At 31.1% G+C, this 17734-nt stretch overlaps 1 protein-coding gene across 3 annotated transcripts; it reads right to left on the bottom strand.

The window, feature by feature from the left end:
- Nucleotides 1-395: 395 nt before the first annotated feature.
- Nucleotides 396-4731, bottom strand: LOC25495325 (uncharacterized). Of its 3 annotated transcripts, XM_024786045.1 has the most exons (3): nt 4523-4731; nt 3907-4004; nt 396-2588 (listed from the first exon to the last, which is right to left on the bottom strand). In XM_024786045.1, exon 3 carries the CDS (start codon nt 2541-2543, stop codon nt 612-614), a length of 1932 nt encoding a protein of 643 aa, XP_024641813.1. In that variant the 5' UTR covers nt 2544-2588; nt 3907-4004; nt 4523-4731; the 3' UTR covers nt 396-611. The 3 variants fall into 3 exon arrangements, with proteins under 3 accessions (XP_024641813.1, XP_013450993.1, XP_039691202.1); XM_013595539.2 differs by lacking the exon at nt 3907-4004; XM_039835268.1 differs by lacking the exon at nt 4523-4731 and having other exon boundaries at nt 3907-4273.
- Nucleotides 4732-17734: the final 13003 nt, after the last annotated feature.

Below are 17734 nucleotides of genomic sequence, written 5' to 3'. Positions count from 1 at the left end.
CCTCTCGAAGTTAATTAATTTAGATGATTGCTCTATGTGCCTCTTGTATTGCTCAACCTCTAAAATAGGTTGGCCGAGCGTTGTGACATGATGAAAGAAGAAGAAGAAGAAGAAGAAGAAAGGTCAATTAGGTGTTACGGTTTGATAGGTTTTAAACGATCAAGAGTTACGATACGACAAATCAAGAGATTTCTGAGTAATATTTAGGGGCCATAGAACAATTCTCATTAATTTGGTGTGAATCACTTTCTCTTGCAGGAAACAAAATTATCAAAGCCATGAGGAAGTTATGCCAACTTGCATAAAGTCACTGTTCTATACTTTTTATTGCAAAAGATGCGGTCAATGACAATAGTTATGGATTAAAAAAAACAAAAAAAAATATAAAAACTATGTAACCAAAAAAAGTATAAGATTCAAGTTAAGTAAGATAAGTTCCAAACACAAACAAAATCCCTCTAATCAACCCTACAATCAGAGCTTCTAGGAACAATTCAAGGCAAAGTTTACCTCTACTGTGTAGTCCCTTCATCCAAAGCTTATTCTCCTAAAATTTTATTTACACACAAAAGAACAAAAAAACAGAAAAAGGTTCATCCAAATGGATTTCATCAACTAACAGAGTTTGCAGCAGAAGGTTTCTTCTCTTGAAGAGAAATAACAGTTTCAAATGCACCAACCAATGCTTTAACCTTGCTCTTCCTAGCTTCAACAAGTTTACTTGCTGTTTCCTCAATCACATTATTCAACAATCCTTGTGCATCTTTCTTGTCCTCAATATCTTGGTGTCTCAAAACAACCTTTTCTTGACTTGCAATATTGCTCTCACTAGATGTTTCATCTCTTTTTTTGTAGCTTTTTCTTCCGCCGTCATCTTCAACGTTTGCTTTCTCTGGCAGCATTTTCGCTCTTCGAAATTTTAGCTTCCTAGGAGTATTTTTCTCAATTTGATTATCAATCACTTTCCCTCTTCTGAACTTTAACTTCATCATTTCGCAGTCCTTGTCTTCAACATCCTTAACCTTTCTTGGCTTGCCTTTCTTTTCATCTTCCAAAGTCTCCTCATTTTCCATGCATTCGATTTCGCAGCTTGCCGACAAAGAATCTACCTCAAACTCACTAGTTGTATATTCAGATTCCTCTTGGTCTTCTTCGGATAAGGATTGAGTAATCGAGGTTGATGAAGAAATAGGTGTCGACAACTGAGGGAGGTATGAATCATCATCATAGCTTGCGGTTTGATCAGATTGCAAAGTATTGTTTTCACTTTCCATATTGACGACGTACAATGTCTTTTCCTCTACCTCATTGTTGTTGTGTTCATCAAGTTCAACTTTTCTTGCAGTGTTCTGATTCCTAAGATGAGACACAATTTTCAAGCTCTTATTCTTTCTGGAATTTAGACTTGACACTCTTTTAAGAGAAGCTCTCGGAGATGATAAAGCTTTTATAGGTGATATCAGTTTTTTTGGAGCGGTTTTGGAGGGGGATACTTTCTTTTCCATCTTGATCTCGCTATTTCTTTTGTCCTCAAAACCTTCCGAGGAACTCATAGAGGATGATACTTTCTTCCTTGCGACACGATTCGAATTCAGAGATATCGAATGTTTTGCCGATAACTTCATTTCTTTAACATTTAAAGAAGGTAACTGCAATGAAGTTCCTGTCGTCTTGGTAGTTTTGGCTTTGGAAGTTGATCTTGATGGATTTTCCACCTTTTTGAGAGTCGGTTTGGACACAGCTTCCACCTCACCAGCAATTGATGACGAAGTTATGACTTTGGTAGTTGATTTTGATGTATTTTCCACCTTCTTGGGAATCCACTTTGATAGAGTTTCCATCTTAGCAGGAGTCGATTTTGATGGAGTTTTCACCTTCTTTGGAGTTGACTTCAATGGAGTTTCAACCTTCGTAGAAGTTGATTTTGATAGCGACCGCACCTCCTTATCAGTTGATGATGAAAATTCTTGACTCGTTGATGGAGAAGCATGCGACTTCGAGAGGAGTGATGGTGGTTTGTCCACTACCGGTGTTTTCTTCCTGTTAACCTTAACTTCATTCACAATATGTTTTTCCTTGACAACTGATTTTGATGGAAGTTTGTGTGAATTGGCATCTAAGGCATCAGAAATTCCGGTCTTGGAATCAACCGATTCTTTGAGTACGACCGTTGGCATCTTTGTTGGCTTGGAATCAACTGATTCTTCGAGTACAGCTGTCGACATCTTACTTGTTGGCTTGGAATCAGCCGATATTTTGGACTTGGCGATCACCCTGCCAACACTCTCTTGTGAACTTTGGTGAAGTTGTTTTCTTGTGGCTCTGTTAGGTATGGAACGTCTTTCCTTTGATGCAAATGCATGCTCCTTTCCATATTTACAAAAATCATGACAGGAACCGGTGGAAGCTCTGAGATAATGCGGAACGATTTTTCCATTACTTTTTCCAGAGCTAGTCTTCCCGGCAGAGTGCCTTCTTTTTTCAATCACAGGTGACTTAGTTACATCTGGGATAACCGGTAATTCAACACTTTCACTGGCCATCAGATGAAAAATGAGATGTGCAGAACACGATTAAGAATGACAATCCTGAAATTCAAAAAGAAAGCCGATTCTAAATACATCAAATAATTAAAACGGACAGACATTTAAGTAATGACTGATTCTAAAATCAAATAATACAATTTCTTCAAAAAAAAAAATAAAATAATACAATACAAAAGCATATTCAAAATATCTCAAAAACAGAAATCAGCACAAATCATTGAAATATAAAATTTATGGTGGAAAAAAAATTGAAATTGATCACCTATAAAATCATAATCTTTGAAACTCAAAATGAATTGTAACAAGAATCTCCATTGCACAAAAAAATGCCTAACTTGTTTATTACATCTGATTCTAATCTGATAAAACTTCAAAACTTCAATCCACATCAATACATTTTCTTGTCATTCTTATAATCATAACATACATGGAAAAAAAAATAATGAAACAAGAATCAGCCATAATTAAACAACAAATGTACCAACTACGAAAGGAAAAAAATCAAAGATCAAAAAACAAAAAACAAAAATCAGAAAACATACTGCAATAAACAACATCCTAATGTCTTGGAAAACACTTGTACAGAAAAGTTATCTGTCATAATTGTGAAACAGTAAGCTTTGCCTTTAACTGAATCTGATGTAAATTTTTTAACAAATAGTAAAAAGGCACTTTTCATGCAACCAATCATTTAACTTATCATGCCTGGGAGGTGAGAATCATAAGATCAATCCAAAAACAAAACATCACATTATATTGATCATTATTCAACAAAAATCATCGAAATATAAAATCATAATCTTCGAAACTAGCCTCAATTTAGAAAAAAATAATTTCAGAATACTATCACAAGGTCAGAGGTGCGACCCCTCCTTCTCGTGTTTCCTTTTTTTCTAAAAAAAAAAAAACAAAAACCTCAATTTACTTAGCAAAAAAAGATAATAAAATTATAATTTGAAACTGAAAAGAGTAAATGCAATAACAAAAAATTTGCACAAAATGTCCAACTTGTTTTCAATAATTGATTCTTCTAGATTTAATCTAGATCAATAAACTCTCATGTTATTGCAAAAATAACAGACATAGAACAAATTAATGCAACACAAGAAACAGCTATCATTAATCCAGAAATGTACCATGGAAACGAAATCATCATACATTCAAAAGAAAAAGCAGTAATCATACTTCAATTAACAACATTCTAATGTCATGAAAACACTTGTACTGTAAAATTATTTGTCATAATTGTGAAACAGTTAGCTTTGCCTTTAACTGAATCTGATGTAACTTTTTTAGTAACAAATAAAAAGGCACTTATCATTATCAATCACATTAATCATGCAACCAATGACCTCCATACCACCGACGCTGAAGGCGCTGGACACTGGCATATGTGATTACATTCAATTATGTCATTTTCTTATCCTGTAAGTGTTGTGTCTGGTATCCGTGTCAGAGCTTCATAAAACCAATCATCCATGAAAATCAATGAAGATTGAGAAATGCAATCTATGAGATGAGAATCATAAGATCAATCCAAAATTCATCCAAAAACAAAACATCACCTTATATAACATTGATCATTATTGAACAAAAATCAACAACATCACATCACAAAATCCATAACAAAACTTAATAGCCAAGAAAACTTTTCTTACAACACCATAAACAACAAATTTGCAATAATATCACAAATTCGAATTCAAATCCAGAAAAATAAAATAAAATAAAAATCATACAAACCCACCACCCCCAAATAAAATAAAAATCAAAACTTTGGAAAACTCAGATGAAACAAATCAAATAAAACAGAAAAATGAAAGGGTGATTCTTAAAACTCATCAAAATCAATAAAAATCAAATTTTTCAACAAACCCATTTGCATTTATGAGCATTTATGAAAAAATAACAACAACCCAGATGATTATTTTTGTTGAAAATAATGAAAAGATTAAAAAAATAAAATAATAACATACCTTTTTTTTTCAGAAAAAAGAGAAAGTATGATCCTTAAGAAGAAAGGAACAAGAAAGTATAAGAAAGTGAATTGTATTGTGTGAAGGGACCACTGAAAGAGAACGTGGAAGCAAGAAAGTGTTGTTGTTTTGTTTTTCTGGTTTCGGTGTGGTTTGTGTGTTTCTTCACTGCGTTTGTTTGTTACAGAATCCAAGAGAGAGAGAGAGTTGAATTTTTAGATTATTTATTTGTTTATTTATTTTTATATGATTTTGATTAAAGTCTATAAGAAGAAAAAATGGGTAGTGAGAAATTAAATTATTGAAAATATGCACACAAAATAAGAAAGTTACTATTTAAAGAATTTATTGAATGGATGGTCGGTTTGGTTGGTGAGAAGAAAGGGAGTGAGTCAAAAACTTTAAATAGTTTCTTTAAATTTGCTTGGAAAAAAAATAAGATTTCTTGACTCAATTGATAAAATTATTAAAAATAGTAAATAATTACTTTTGAGTTTTTGTGATTCTTTTATGTAAATTGAGTTATCATAGTCTTTGAGTCACATAAGATTATATGAACACCACAAAAAAATCAAAAATATGATCATATAGACGATAAAGTTTTTGATCAAAGGTTTTAAATATTACTGTATTTATGGGGTTTTGACCGAAAAACTTTAGATTAAGATCATTTATATTTGTTATTGATTTAAAAAGAAAGATATATATGCCATCTCATTTGATCAGTTCTAGATATTTTTTTTTATTTTATGATGTAATTTTTTTTCTCTAAAGAACGACAATTATTCACGTGTTCATGCAAAAATACTTAAGTTTCATTTAGATTTGCATACCTTTGTTTATATAGTTTTAGTCTCTGTTAAATTAAATTTTTTTAAAATATGGTTAAACTTTTAAATTTTTGAATGATTTTTTACAAAATTATTTGGAACATTATAAAAAGTAAATTTTAAAAAATTATTTCAAAATTTGATTTTTAGGTTTAAATTTTCATTAGTTTTATCTTGAAATTTTGACGTTTAAAAAAATCATATTTAAATCATTACATGTTAAAAAAATTATTTTTTTTTATAAAAGAGTGTCTTATAATGTTCTTAACATATCTATAAAAAATAATCAAAAATTAAAAGTTTAAACATAATTAAATAAGTTTTAATTTAACAAAGACTAAAACTAGGTGTTGAAAATATTTATATCGACTAAATAACTCATAAAACAAATTATACACATATAAAGACATTGCATAATATACGAAGAGGTTGGAGTTTGAATCCCGAGTAAAAGATAAATTTTTAGTCAATAGACTATTTGAAAAAAAATAATGGTGATTATCATTGTAAGAAAAATGATGCATCAAAATTAGACTCTTGATTTATTTTGAGATAATACTTTTTAAATTTTAATTGATTGGCATTAGTGCATATTGATTGATACGGTAAAAAACTTACATAGGAGTTCATAACAAATTATTGATCCTACAAAAGGTTCAGAAACAAACAATTAGATCCTTACAAAAGGAAACAGAGCATTGATCCTTAAAAAAGATAAAAACAAACACTTAGATTAATCTCCAAGGTTCAGAAACAAAACAAAAAGGAGATTTCATTATCTTAGGTGTTAGAAACACTCAAGAAGGCGTTCACCTCGTCCGATTGTTAAGGATCTACCCATTAAAGAAGATATAGCCAGGTTATTGGTTCTTGACAAAACAAATATGCAAGATACATATGATTGATTATATGAAGACACAATAAGACTATATGTTGGATATTTTGTTCAATGATAACAATGTTTAGTATCACGGCAGATATAAATACCATTAGTATGATTCTCTTTGAATTTTGGGGAAGTAATCCGCAGTTGAGGGAACTGGAAGGAGATGTCTTTGTTGAAGACATAAAATGGGACACCTAGGTTGTAGAGAAAGAAGTATTGAAGGAAAATTATTTAAACAACCATTTAAGATATTGATGACAGATCATCTTACGTTATTTTTAGTATGTTTTTCAGATATTTTCAGTAGGTTTTAGCAGTAAAAAGGAGGAGTATTAAAGCAATTTCCTATGTTTTTCCTACTTTTTGTGGGTAATATTGATATTACTATCTTGATGTTTATATCTTGATATTTTTATCTCGTATATTAATATCTATCTATTTAGGAAGTAATTAATTAGAAACTAGCGGAAGATACCGAAAGCCCGTTGACCCTAGTAGTATGTACTTAAGAGGTGTCATTACTAATACTGAGTAAAATCTGCTGAACCTAGGATGTAACTAGTGAGAAATTAAGAAAACAAGTGACTTCTTGAAGGAAATAAATCGAGCCTAATAAGACCATTCTCTTGAACCCTTGGTAAGGTAGAAGCTGATAGGGTTTCCCGTTTGTAGAACTACTAAGAGTGAGAGAGAGCGTGTGTTATGAGTGTCCTAAGATTCATTGATGGGAAACCCCTTTAAGAACATTGACCTTCATTGTCTTTGGAAATTTAGGAATGCCAATATAAAGTCTATGTTTCAATTACCTTTGAGGTAGTAAGACCCTATGCGTAAGAATCACCGTGTGACCAGCAGGTGCAACCAAACATTGGAGGGATAGACCGAAATCAACCGAGATAGTATAGACCCCGCACGTAAGAATCATTGTGCAATCAACAGATGCAGCTTGACAGCTGATTAGATTAGAACGTCCCAACGGCCTCATCACTTATATAGTCTATTTAAGATAAATAAATGTGACATGACTGTTATTTAATATCCAACAAATAAATAGGGAGGATTGAAGAACCCTGACCGCTGGTTACTTTTCTGCAACCAAAACAGGTAACTTGCTTAGTTGCAAACAAATAAATATTGTAATCTCTAACCCTTATCTCTTTTATTTTATATCGTCAAACTAAAATAAGTAATGCGAATTGGTTGGACAAAACGACAATCATTGTGGATACAATACTCTACTTATCACTTTATTATTTGATAAACAATTTGGTACACTTGTCTAATCCACACATATGTTAAAACAACCTACAGTCAAGGGAACCAGAAAGAGATGTCTTTGTTGGAGACATAAAATGGAACACCTAGGTTGAAGAGAAAGAAGTTGAAGGAAAGTTATTTAAACAACCACTCAAGAAATGTTAAAACACCTTAAGCCTTTGGTAATAAAAGCTTTAATTAATGGCGAGATGTTTATCGAGTCTTTATATAGATAGGTAAGTTGTCCTTAATGTTATGTCACTTTAGACCTTGAAAAAGTTTGAAAAAACATGGATGATATAATTTCAGCCACTTTAGACCTTGTTAAATATGATGAACTTATTCATGTCTTTATAGATAGGTTTGTGTTGAATCAAAGAACTTAATTTTTGTTAAATATGATGAACACTATTCATGTTTTTGTTTAGTCAAGTAACTTTGTTTTTGTTAAATGTGACTAACTCTTTTTGTTAGAATTAAAATGTATGGATACTATGTATGAATATTGTTATTGTAATGTATGGATGTTATTATGTTTATGTAAAAATAAGAAAATGAATGTGCTAAACTTTGTTGTTAAATTTTATGTTTATAAAAAAAATTAATAAAAATATATATTTTTAAAATGTTATTCATAGATATTTGTATATACTCATGGATACTTAGAAGTTTGTGGATTACCCGCATAATTGATATCCACGCAGATATAAAAAGGACACAAATATCATATTTATCCAACGAAACAAACATAAATATCATATTATTTGCACCCACGGATATTCATTAACATCTCTAATTTTATGGGAGACAAATTATTATTGTCTTAAAGTTATTAAGAACCATAATGGTTGCCATTATACACATGTTTATATTAGTTGTATGTGTCATTATTTTTACTAGATTGATTAATGAAAATACGCGACTATTTGTCACCATTCTAGAACCAATAATATTAAGGACAAGCCAAATAAAATTCATTAAGCCTCATAGAACATCATTTAAGGAGTTTCATGTTCTATCGGTTCACCTACGCTTTATTTGTAATAAATGAACGCAGGGTGGCTCTGAGGGGACAAAGTTGTTATGCATAAGCCATTTTCTTATGCACCCTGCATAAACACTTCAAAATCATCAGATTTGATCGCACATCTCTTTTCCAAAGAATCAAACCACAACATCATGTTGGATCTCATCTTCGCTGTTCGATTCACCATCATCGTCATCGTCCGTGGCGGATCATGCAACTCCTCCGATTTCTGTTTCTTCTCCGAAAATCTCAACCTCACCGCCCCCTCTCATCTCTCCACCTCCGGCGATTCTGTTTCCAACTCCTCCGATTCTGTTTCCAACTCCTCCGATTTTATTTTTCGGCGGTTCTGTTTCCAATTTCACCGGCGAAGCTCATCGTACCTTTATAGAGTACTGATTTTCGGCGGTTCTGTTTTCAATTGCACCCTGCTGGATCAAAGAAAACCATTAAGTACATTTAATGGTTTTGGAGTACAACTCATAGAAATCATTTCCACAGCAAAATGGTTTTGGAGTCCAACTAACAGAAACCATTTCCACTGCAAAATGGTTTTGGAGTCCAACTCACAAAAACCATTTCCACTGCAAAATGGTTTTGGCATAATGGGCTGGAATTTATGCAGGGTGCATAAGGATTCCTTATGCATGATAACTGCACACGCTCTGAGGGTGGGCGGAAGTCTAGGGCACCATTATTTTATGGGCACCAAAATTATTACTTTTACTTAGTAGTTAGTACTATATATATATATATTGGGTTATTGAAATTGGTAGAGGTAGATGAAAACAATACAACCAGTAAAGCTAGATGAAAATGGCAGATGACAGCTACGAAGAGGGAAGTTAGAAAGATGGGTTAGATAAAAATAATAGAATAAGGGGATGCCTATATATTATTTTTTAATCACAGCCATCTAAAATTAATCTAAGGGTTTGATAACTATTCTCATATAAATAATGCATTCTCATATGATATGTCCTATATATATATATATATATATATATATATATATATATATATATATTAATTCAGTTCGATTAAATATTGAGAATGTATTTTTTAAAAACTTTGATTATAAATAAATCTTTTACAACAAAAAATGTAAGAAGAAAGCTATTAGAATAATTAAAATGGCACAATTTTATTATTTTGTTCAGGACACCAAAAATCTTATGTCCGACTCGGAATGACAACCTATCAACTAAAGGATGAAAGAAAGTTTAAATAGAAAGTAGATGGAAAGAGCTGGAAACATGTTATCCTATACTCTTGAAAATATTATGCATCAAATGAGATTTTATTATGCTTAAAATGAGGAAAGTAACAAAGTTCTTTATAATTTATTCCATGAGGGACAAGTCTTCAAGGATGAGATGGTTGATTAGCCATTGAGATTTTTGCTTGTAGCCATGAAGACCTCAAATTATCCCACATATCACGTTTGAGTTGGATTCTTTCTTTAATCTTCTTTAGAGCACGTTGAAGAATTTTTTTGCGAGGGAGCTTCAGTTTCACTTGATCATCAAATACAGTCAATTTGGTGTACCAATCAATCTCTCGATCCATGTTACCTTTCAATTCATCGTTTACCGTCGAAAGCTCGAGAACTAGTTGACTCATTTCAGCCCTTATGGCTCCATTCTTATCCATCAAAAGATTTATCCTAGCTCGCACCTCTTCATGACGATCGAGTAATGGTTGCCTCTCTAGTTCAAACACATAAACGTTGTTTTTGAGGTTTGACGTTTCTTCTTCCAGCATGTCTATCTCGTGGAGCTCACATGAAGCTAGTTCATGTTTGTCAACAAGGCGAAGGTAGTCTCTCACAACATCCGCAAGTTGGGATACCATTCCCTTGAAGGGTTCTCGAAGGGAAGATCTCTCATCAGAAGCCATTAGCTCAGACAACAAGAATCTATAAGTAGTTATCTCGTCGGCTTCTGATGGGAGATAACCTTGTAATGCTTCATTTAGTTTATCCAAATCCTCTTGGAAGGATAAAGAGATTGTTAAAGGGTCAACATAAGCAAAGTATATGTTCATGTCCTCTTTAGAGAGGCGAACCAAGGGAGAGGGTGACGAAGATGGCGAAGCAATCCATCTTGGTGCATTGGACTTAGAGGTTGAAGGGTGCACCATTGTTAACTGAAAAAACACATCGAGCATAAGAAGTTATTTATAGAGAAGGATTGTCTCATAATCGGATAGGGATATCCCTAGATTAGTCGAGAAGATAAAAAGGGTCGTGAGAATTAAATAATTCACACGAAATGTGAAATTTAATTAAGAAATTTATTGAAAGGATGATCGATTTCGTTGGTGAGAAAGTAAAGCGGTCAAAAACGTTAAAATAGTTTCTTTAAATTCGGTTTGAAAAAAATCTTTTTTGAAAGAAAAAAAAAAGAAAAGGATGATGACGTTTTCCGTCAAGAGTTTTAAATTGGATGAAAAAGTTTTCGGTCAAGAGATTTAAATGATATTGTATTTTTGGAGTTTAACCTAGAAAATTTAGATTTGCCTAAAAGCCACGTGTGTCATCACATCTCTACGTTCTTATATTCAGTTGTTTGAAAATAGTTGTCCTTGAGGAAAACTAAGATTCATTTATTTAATAAAATAAAATAGAGTAAGACTCATTTATTCCGCATATACTTTTAAGGTTCGATGGTTAAAGATAAGGTTAATTTTTTAAATTGACTATGTAATATACGCAAAGTCTGAAAAATAACCTTATAAAATAAATAACACAAATTCTATTTTTTACATCATATTTTACTCCGGAGACATAAAGTCTAGAAAAGTGAGTTAGAGGTTAATTTTTTTTTCATGATTTTTTGCATACATATTTAAAACTTCAGAATATGACTTTCCACAAACAAAAAAAAAAAATAGAATTTTAGAACAAGGAACTAATTAATGAAGAATTTTTAAAGGATAAAAAAAGAAAACAACATAAATTTCGTCATAATAATTGAATTTTGAGTTGGTTTTTGGCAGACACCTCTAAAAATATGTAGAGAGAATGACGAAAGTTTAATAGCATTCAAACTACATCTCGATTTATTTTGATTTTTGCAACCAAAACTTGCAAATTTGTAATTTTCAAATAAAATACATAGAGAAGATTTGCAAAATACATAGTGATGATCTGCAAAGTTTCGAAGTATTCCAACCCCGCATCGATTTATTTTGATTTTTCAACAAAACGTACAAAATTACAATTTTTTCCGAGTAAGCATATGCTCATGTGTCAAATTTACTTCTCTAATTTTGCTAGCATATTTTTAACATCATAATAAACTTCACCATTAAATTTTGTAGTTTTTAAACGAGAGATAAATTAATTATCAATTTTCATTTTCAACAATTATGAATTTCTTAAACAATTCATAATTAATTTGTTCCTCGTTCAAAAACTCTAACATTTCGTGAAGGTTATTATTATGCTCAAAATTTATCATACGAGAGATAAATTAATCCATCTGTTAACTTTAACTCATTATAACAAATGAGCTAATTTGTTCTTGTATGAAATTGTTATAGACTATAGCAGCAAAACAACAACAACAACCAAACTTTATTCCACTAAATGAGATCGGCTACATGAATTAAATTATACCATAATATTCTATCCGTAATTATATTTGGATCCAACTCATTAACCATAATTTACCCATTAACCATATTTTCATTTATGAAAATGTCAAACTATTTATTTATTTATTTTCTTTTAGAAACATAATTTAGTTGTAAGGAACTTAATCGATTCTTTAATCTGAAAATCAAAAATATTAGTAAGGAAAGAGTGATATTTGATAAGGTGACCATGGTTGTCTTGAAAACAAACACCTACATCAAATTTCCCTTCGGCTGTGAAAAGAGCACAATCAATGTTACACCGAAGTCAATGGTTTTGTGGATCGGTCCAAGCTGAAGTAGTAGGTGGAGTATGCTCGCCTTCATTGATACAATGACACCATATCTAATCTGAGACCATATCTGAAGCTAGATTGCAAGTAGCCGTAACATAAACAAGTTTTCGTTTCCATAAACAAGCATCGCGTGAACGCCAAATACTCCATAAAATAGCCGAAAACGAGCACAAATTTCTTTGTCAATTGCTGCAAGAATTGTGGAAATAATAGAGGAAAATCTTCCACTTGAAGTCACGTACCTATCTATTTTTCTGCAAAGATTTGCTTCCTTCCAACAATTAATATATAAAGTTATAATCGAGGGACAAAGATAGTACTACTATCTCCGTTAGGGATGTCAATGGTACCCATGAATACGGATAGTGTGATACTCGTCTCCGCCCTGTTGGATAAATATGATATTGGTGTCCGCCCCATACCCTCGTGGGTACCCACTATGCAGATACCCGTAGATATTGAGGTATCCATGGTACCCATGAATTTTTGAATTTATTTACTTTTTGGTAAAAATAATAACTTTTTTTTTATTACCAAAAAACTTCAACTTTTAAACATTCATACAATCTATTCAAAATTTCGTAAATCATAAATAATTCATAGAAAATTCATGATTCTTACATAATCCATAGAATATGTTTTATGATGTGAATGAAGTGGAAACGATGAACTTAATAAGATGAATTAAAAAAATTAAATATAAAATAGGTTATTAATGAGGAATCTTAGATGGACGGTAAAATTATCTTCAATAAAGTAACAACTTTAAGTAATAAGATAAGATATATAAGGATATTTTAGTAATTTAATTAATTTATTATCGAGTATGGGTACAATAAAATCTATGCCCGTTTATTATATCCGTGGATACCCGTTTAATAAGATGAATTAAAAAAATTAAATATAAAATAGGTTATTAATGAAGAATCTTAGATGGACGGTAAAATTATCTTCAATAAAGTAACAACTTTAAGTAATAAGATAAGATATATAAGGATATTTTAGTAATTTAATTAATTTATTATCGAGTATGGGTACAATAAAATCTATGCCCGTTTATTATATCCGTGGATACCCGTTTAGCTACCTGCCCCGTGTTCGTGATGGATTTTACCCACCGATACCCATGGGCATGGGTATTTTTGCCACCCTACGTTGATTTATAATTGTCGCAATAATTGTTCTATTGTCAATATTATCATTAATTCAGTGTAAGAAATCTTTTTTATAAGTGGTTTTTCCTAGGTCACAAGTCCAGGAGAAAAAATGGTATTTTTGAGAGGTACACCCCTAGATAAAAATCTGGTTTTATCATGAGAAAAATGAGGCATATTTTATCTTCTGAATAAGATAGTTGTATAATTCTAGTGAAGTCACTTTCTATGATCATCCATTGTTTTGGTGCCTGCTCCACTTCAATGAATATAAGTAGCTTATGTGAAAATGACTCTTAGGTCCCATTCAACCAATATTTTTATGTCACAATCTTTTCTTGCATTTACACCAACCAATAAAAGGGTCCCAAATAACGTCTCAAATTTGTAACACAAACTTGAATAATGATGTTCCCACATTGAAAGGATTCTAAGAAAAACCACGAAAATATCAAAATAACTTCATCGGGAGTTAACTGTCGATGAATTTTAACCGATAATAATTAACTACCGATGAAAATTGACGTTAAATTTGTTATTTAATGGTGTTTCTTAGCCTTCTGAATAGTGTAAACAACAATTTTCCACAAACTTGGACAATCACCAAGTGGGGTTCTCAAAGATCTAGAGGAATAGTTTATGAAAAATAAAGTTGTAATGCTTTTTTAATTATTTTGTTGGAAGAAGGAATGGAAAGTAGTTGTATGCATGAATGTAGGGAAGCATGTATGCCTTTAAGACATAACAAAGTTGTGGTTGACATAGGTACCCAAAAAAATAAATAAGAAAAGAGAAAAGGCATAAAAAAATCTCCATTGGATTCCTTGATCTCAACTTTGCACCATTAGTAGTTTTTATATATTTGTGTGTGTAAAATTTCCCAATACTTAATCATATATAAAATAAATTCACCTGAATATGAGTTGGTACTTGGTTGCTCAATTTAGTCAAGGAGGGTGACACTCCAACTAAGAGCATTAAGTTTGTAATGAACAAGAAATGTCAACCTTCTAATTTCTTCTTGATTTATACCCCCTTTATACATTTTTAATTATGATTTTTTATCTATATTATATACGAAGAAAAAATCATTTCAGCTCTTTTGGATTGGTTTTTTCCTTTTGCAAAATACCATTAATTTTTAATATAAATAACACATATAAAAAATAAATAAGAATGCATTTTTAATGTGTTGTTAGAGCCAATCAAGATTTGCTCTATCACATGTTGATTGGCTGTGACCAAATGGCCGTGACCAACTAAGAATTGTTCTGTGTTGTTAATCTACTAAGTTAACTATGTTGTTTTTGAAGGATTCTTAGTTGACTATAATTATTTTTTTTTTGACAAATAGTTGACTATAATATAATGATGTGCCAGGGTGGTGTAATTATATGATGGCCCATTTTGGTCCCTATCATCTTTCATTTTCTTTAAATCCTTAACCCCTCAAATATGTCGGTTTCTTCTTTCTCAATCAATTTTTACACATTGTCTCCATTTTAGTACCTTGTTTTCTTATTGAGTTTGTAGATTACTAGATGATAGTGAGAACCAAACTCAAGTTTATGTGTTTTAGTATTTTTGTGCGCAGTTACCAAGACTAATCTCATTACATATTTAGAGCATACTTAAGACTCTCTCAAATAATAAAATTGATTACGCTAAAGTTAGAGATCAAACCACCATACTCAAGAGACTTGCTCCTTACCACTCGGACCATACCACAATAGTTTGATAGCTTTTGTGCTTTGGTTCTATCATATCATATATAGATTATTTTTAAAATTTTTAAATAAATCTAAAATTAATGGGTGTGTTCTAGTAAATATATATATATATATATATATATATATATATATATATTATATATCCATGACCATGACAATGTACTGTATATGAATAGCACAAAATGGTACACTTGTGTATACCCCCCTAAAAATCTTCTCTTTTAAAACATATATATGTATGCCTAATCCAATTAATGTGAAACATTTACATTTTGTTTAAGAAGAATCAACCTTCTAAATTAACAAAACTATAGGCACTATATCATCTGCAAAGTTGACAAGTAGTTGCAATTTGCTTCCTGCAACAGTTTTCTTCACATCACTTATTGATACTAAAAATTGGTCAAGTAATGATAATGTCTAACTCATGTCATCAGGAGGAAAATAGCTGGCTGTTTTTCCTTTGATTCATGAAAACAGGAGAGAAAGTGAAGGCCAAGTATCGTACCGGTAGTCCATAAACTCGTCTAGATAAACAGTTTAATCACGCGCTTATAACATAATTGTTTATCATATAAGTGCTTTCATGTATAGGCGACTTTTATAACAAAAGATAAAATAAAATCAAAACACTTTCATATAATTATGCAATAAATTATTTTCATATAAGTTAATCCTGAATAGCTTAAGGAAATAAGCTAGCTTATGGACATGTCTTAAGCTATTTCTCTAAGTTCTTTTAAACAATCTCACAAGTGCTTATGTCAATAGATAAAGTCCATACAAGTCAATCTCCATGTGAACCCTAGAATGCCTCCAATTTGATTTTTGTTTTCATTCTCTCGGTTAATATATTTTCATTAACAATTTCAAGAACTGGCAAGCAATTGTCATGTGTGTGTGTGTGTGTGTGTCTATATATATATATATATATATATATATATATATATATATATATATATATATCGTGGCATGAATTTAAGGGAAAAGATATCAAACAAATAGCTCATTTATAGTATGAGAAAAGGGGACATGGACCGTCACGTAAACACTATAACTAGTTTTACATGCATGTCCAATAACAACTCAAACTTCTTCAAATTTATACTCGTATTTAAAATTGAAAACTAATTACCTTTTTCTTGCAAAAATAAACTAGTTACCTATGTTGTGTAATTATATAACAAATTTTCCATTACCAAGATATTTTTTCAAAATAAAATTTAGATGACAAAGAAATTATAAAGCGGTAAATTATAGATAATTTAGATTAAAGTAGATATTATGCAATAAAAAAAAAAATTATTAGCAGAAGGCATTGACCTGCCAACATCGCACAGAAAGGGGAAAAAATCACACCCGTCTTGTCGATCAAACTATATATATATATATATATATGGAGACTTGATGCTGAGAAAGAGGTGGTGAGTATCGTTGGAAGCTTAGTGTTGGTCTAGAAGAAGCCGTAATCGGAGGGAGTGAAGACGGTGGTAGATGGTGACTGTTCGAGAAGAGTTTCAAACACAATTTCTCAATGTCACCATCAACCAACCACCGTCTTCGCTCACTTTGATTATGCCCTTAATTAACAAATTGGTCGACCGTCAGCGTTACCCTCGGTTTGAAACAAATTGTATCTAACACACTCCTCTACAATTTATGAAAAGAATGATGATTCTTATTTGGTAATTGTGTGTATATATAGATAAAACAGTTACAAGAATTATGGGAGTTTATTCTTATCCTTGTACATTGGATTTGGATAACACTTGTTATTAGTTTGTTATGTTATTATCGTAATTTCATATTTGTGTATCATAGCTTGTGACGCAAGTTTTGCACCTTAAACATAGTGAACTAACATATATTGTGGTTACCCGATTTTATATTTGTATTCTTCTAACATATTTTTTGAAACAATTCATTAGAATATATTTTTCTTTTTGACAATAATTAATTAGAATATATACACAGACTCTAATCGCTATTATAAGTAAAAATCAACATTTTTTCCTTCAAAAAACAGAAATTAAAAATCAACATTTTATAGACCACATACATAATTTAAGGAATGAATCTAGAATGTTGATTTTTGCTTATAATAGTAATCGGATGGTGTGTGTATATATATTAGTGAAGTTGGTAATTCCACCTTCTAATAGAGCTGTTATTCGTACTCTTCAAGAGAATTCCATAATTTTTCTTAAATTCATGAATCATTTCGATAGTAAGATTAGATTGATCGGTATTTTTCAATTAAGAGACCAAATTTCTAATTTAAAAATTTGAGGGACTAAATTGATAGGCTTACAAAAAAAATTGAAGGTTGATAGACTTACAATTTTAATTACTACAATGTTGGTTACTCATTTTTATTTGGTAGAGAACAAATT

The sequence above is a fragment of the Medicago truncatula genome, chromosome 6 (assembly GCF_003473485.1).
Source record: "Medicago truncatula cultivar Jemalong A17 chromosome 6, MtrunA17r5.0-ANR, whole genome shotgun sequence".
NCBI lineage: Eukaryota > Viridiplantae > Streptophyta > Magnoliopsida > Fabales > Fabaceae > Medicago > Medicago truncatula.
The sequence above is the reverse complement of the archived record's forward strand: the minus strand, read 5'-3'. Positions and strand labels throughout refer to the sequence as shown.

Bases quoted from the DNA above. Each gene is read 5' to 3' on its own strand.
- LOC25495325 (XM_024786045.1), bottom strand. From the start codon at position 2,543: ATGGCCAGTGAAAGTGTTGAATTACCGGTTATCCCAGATGTAACTAAG.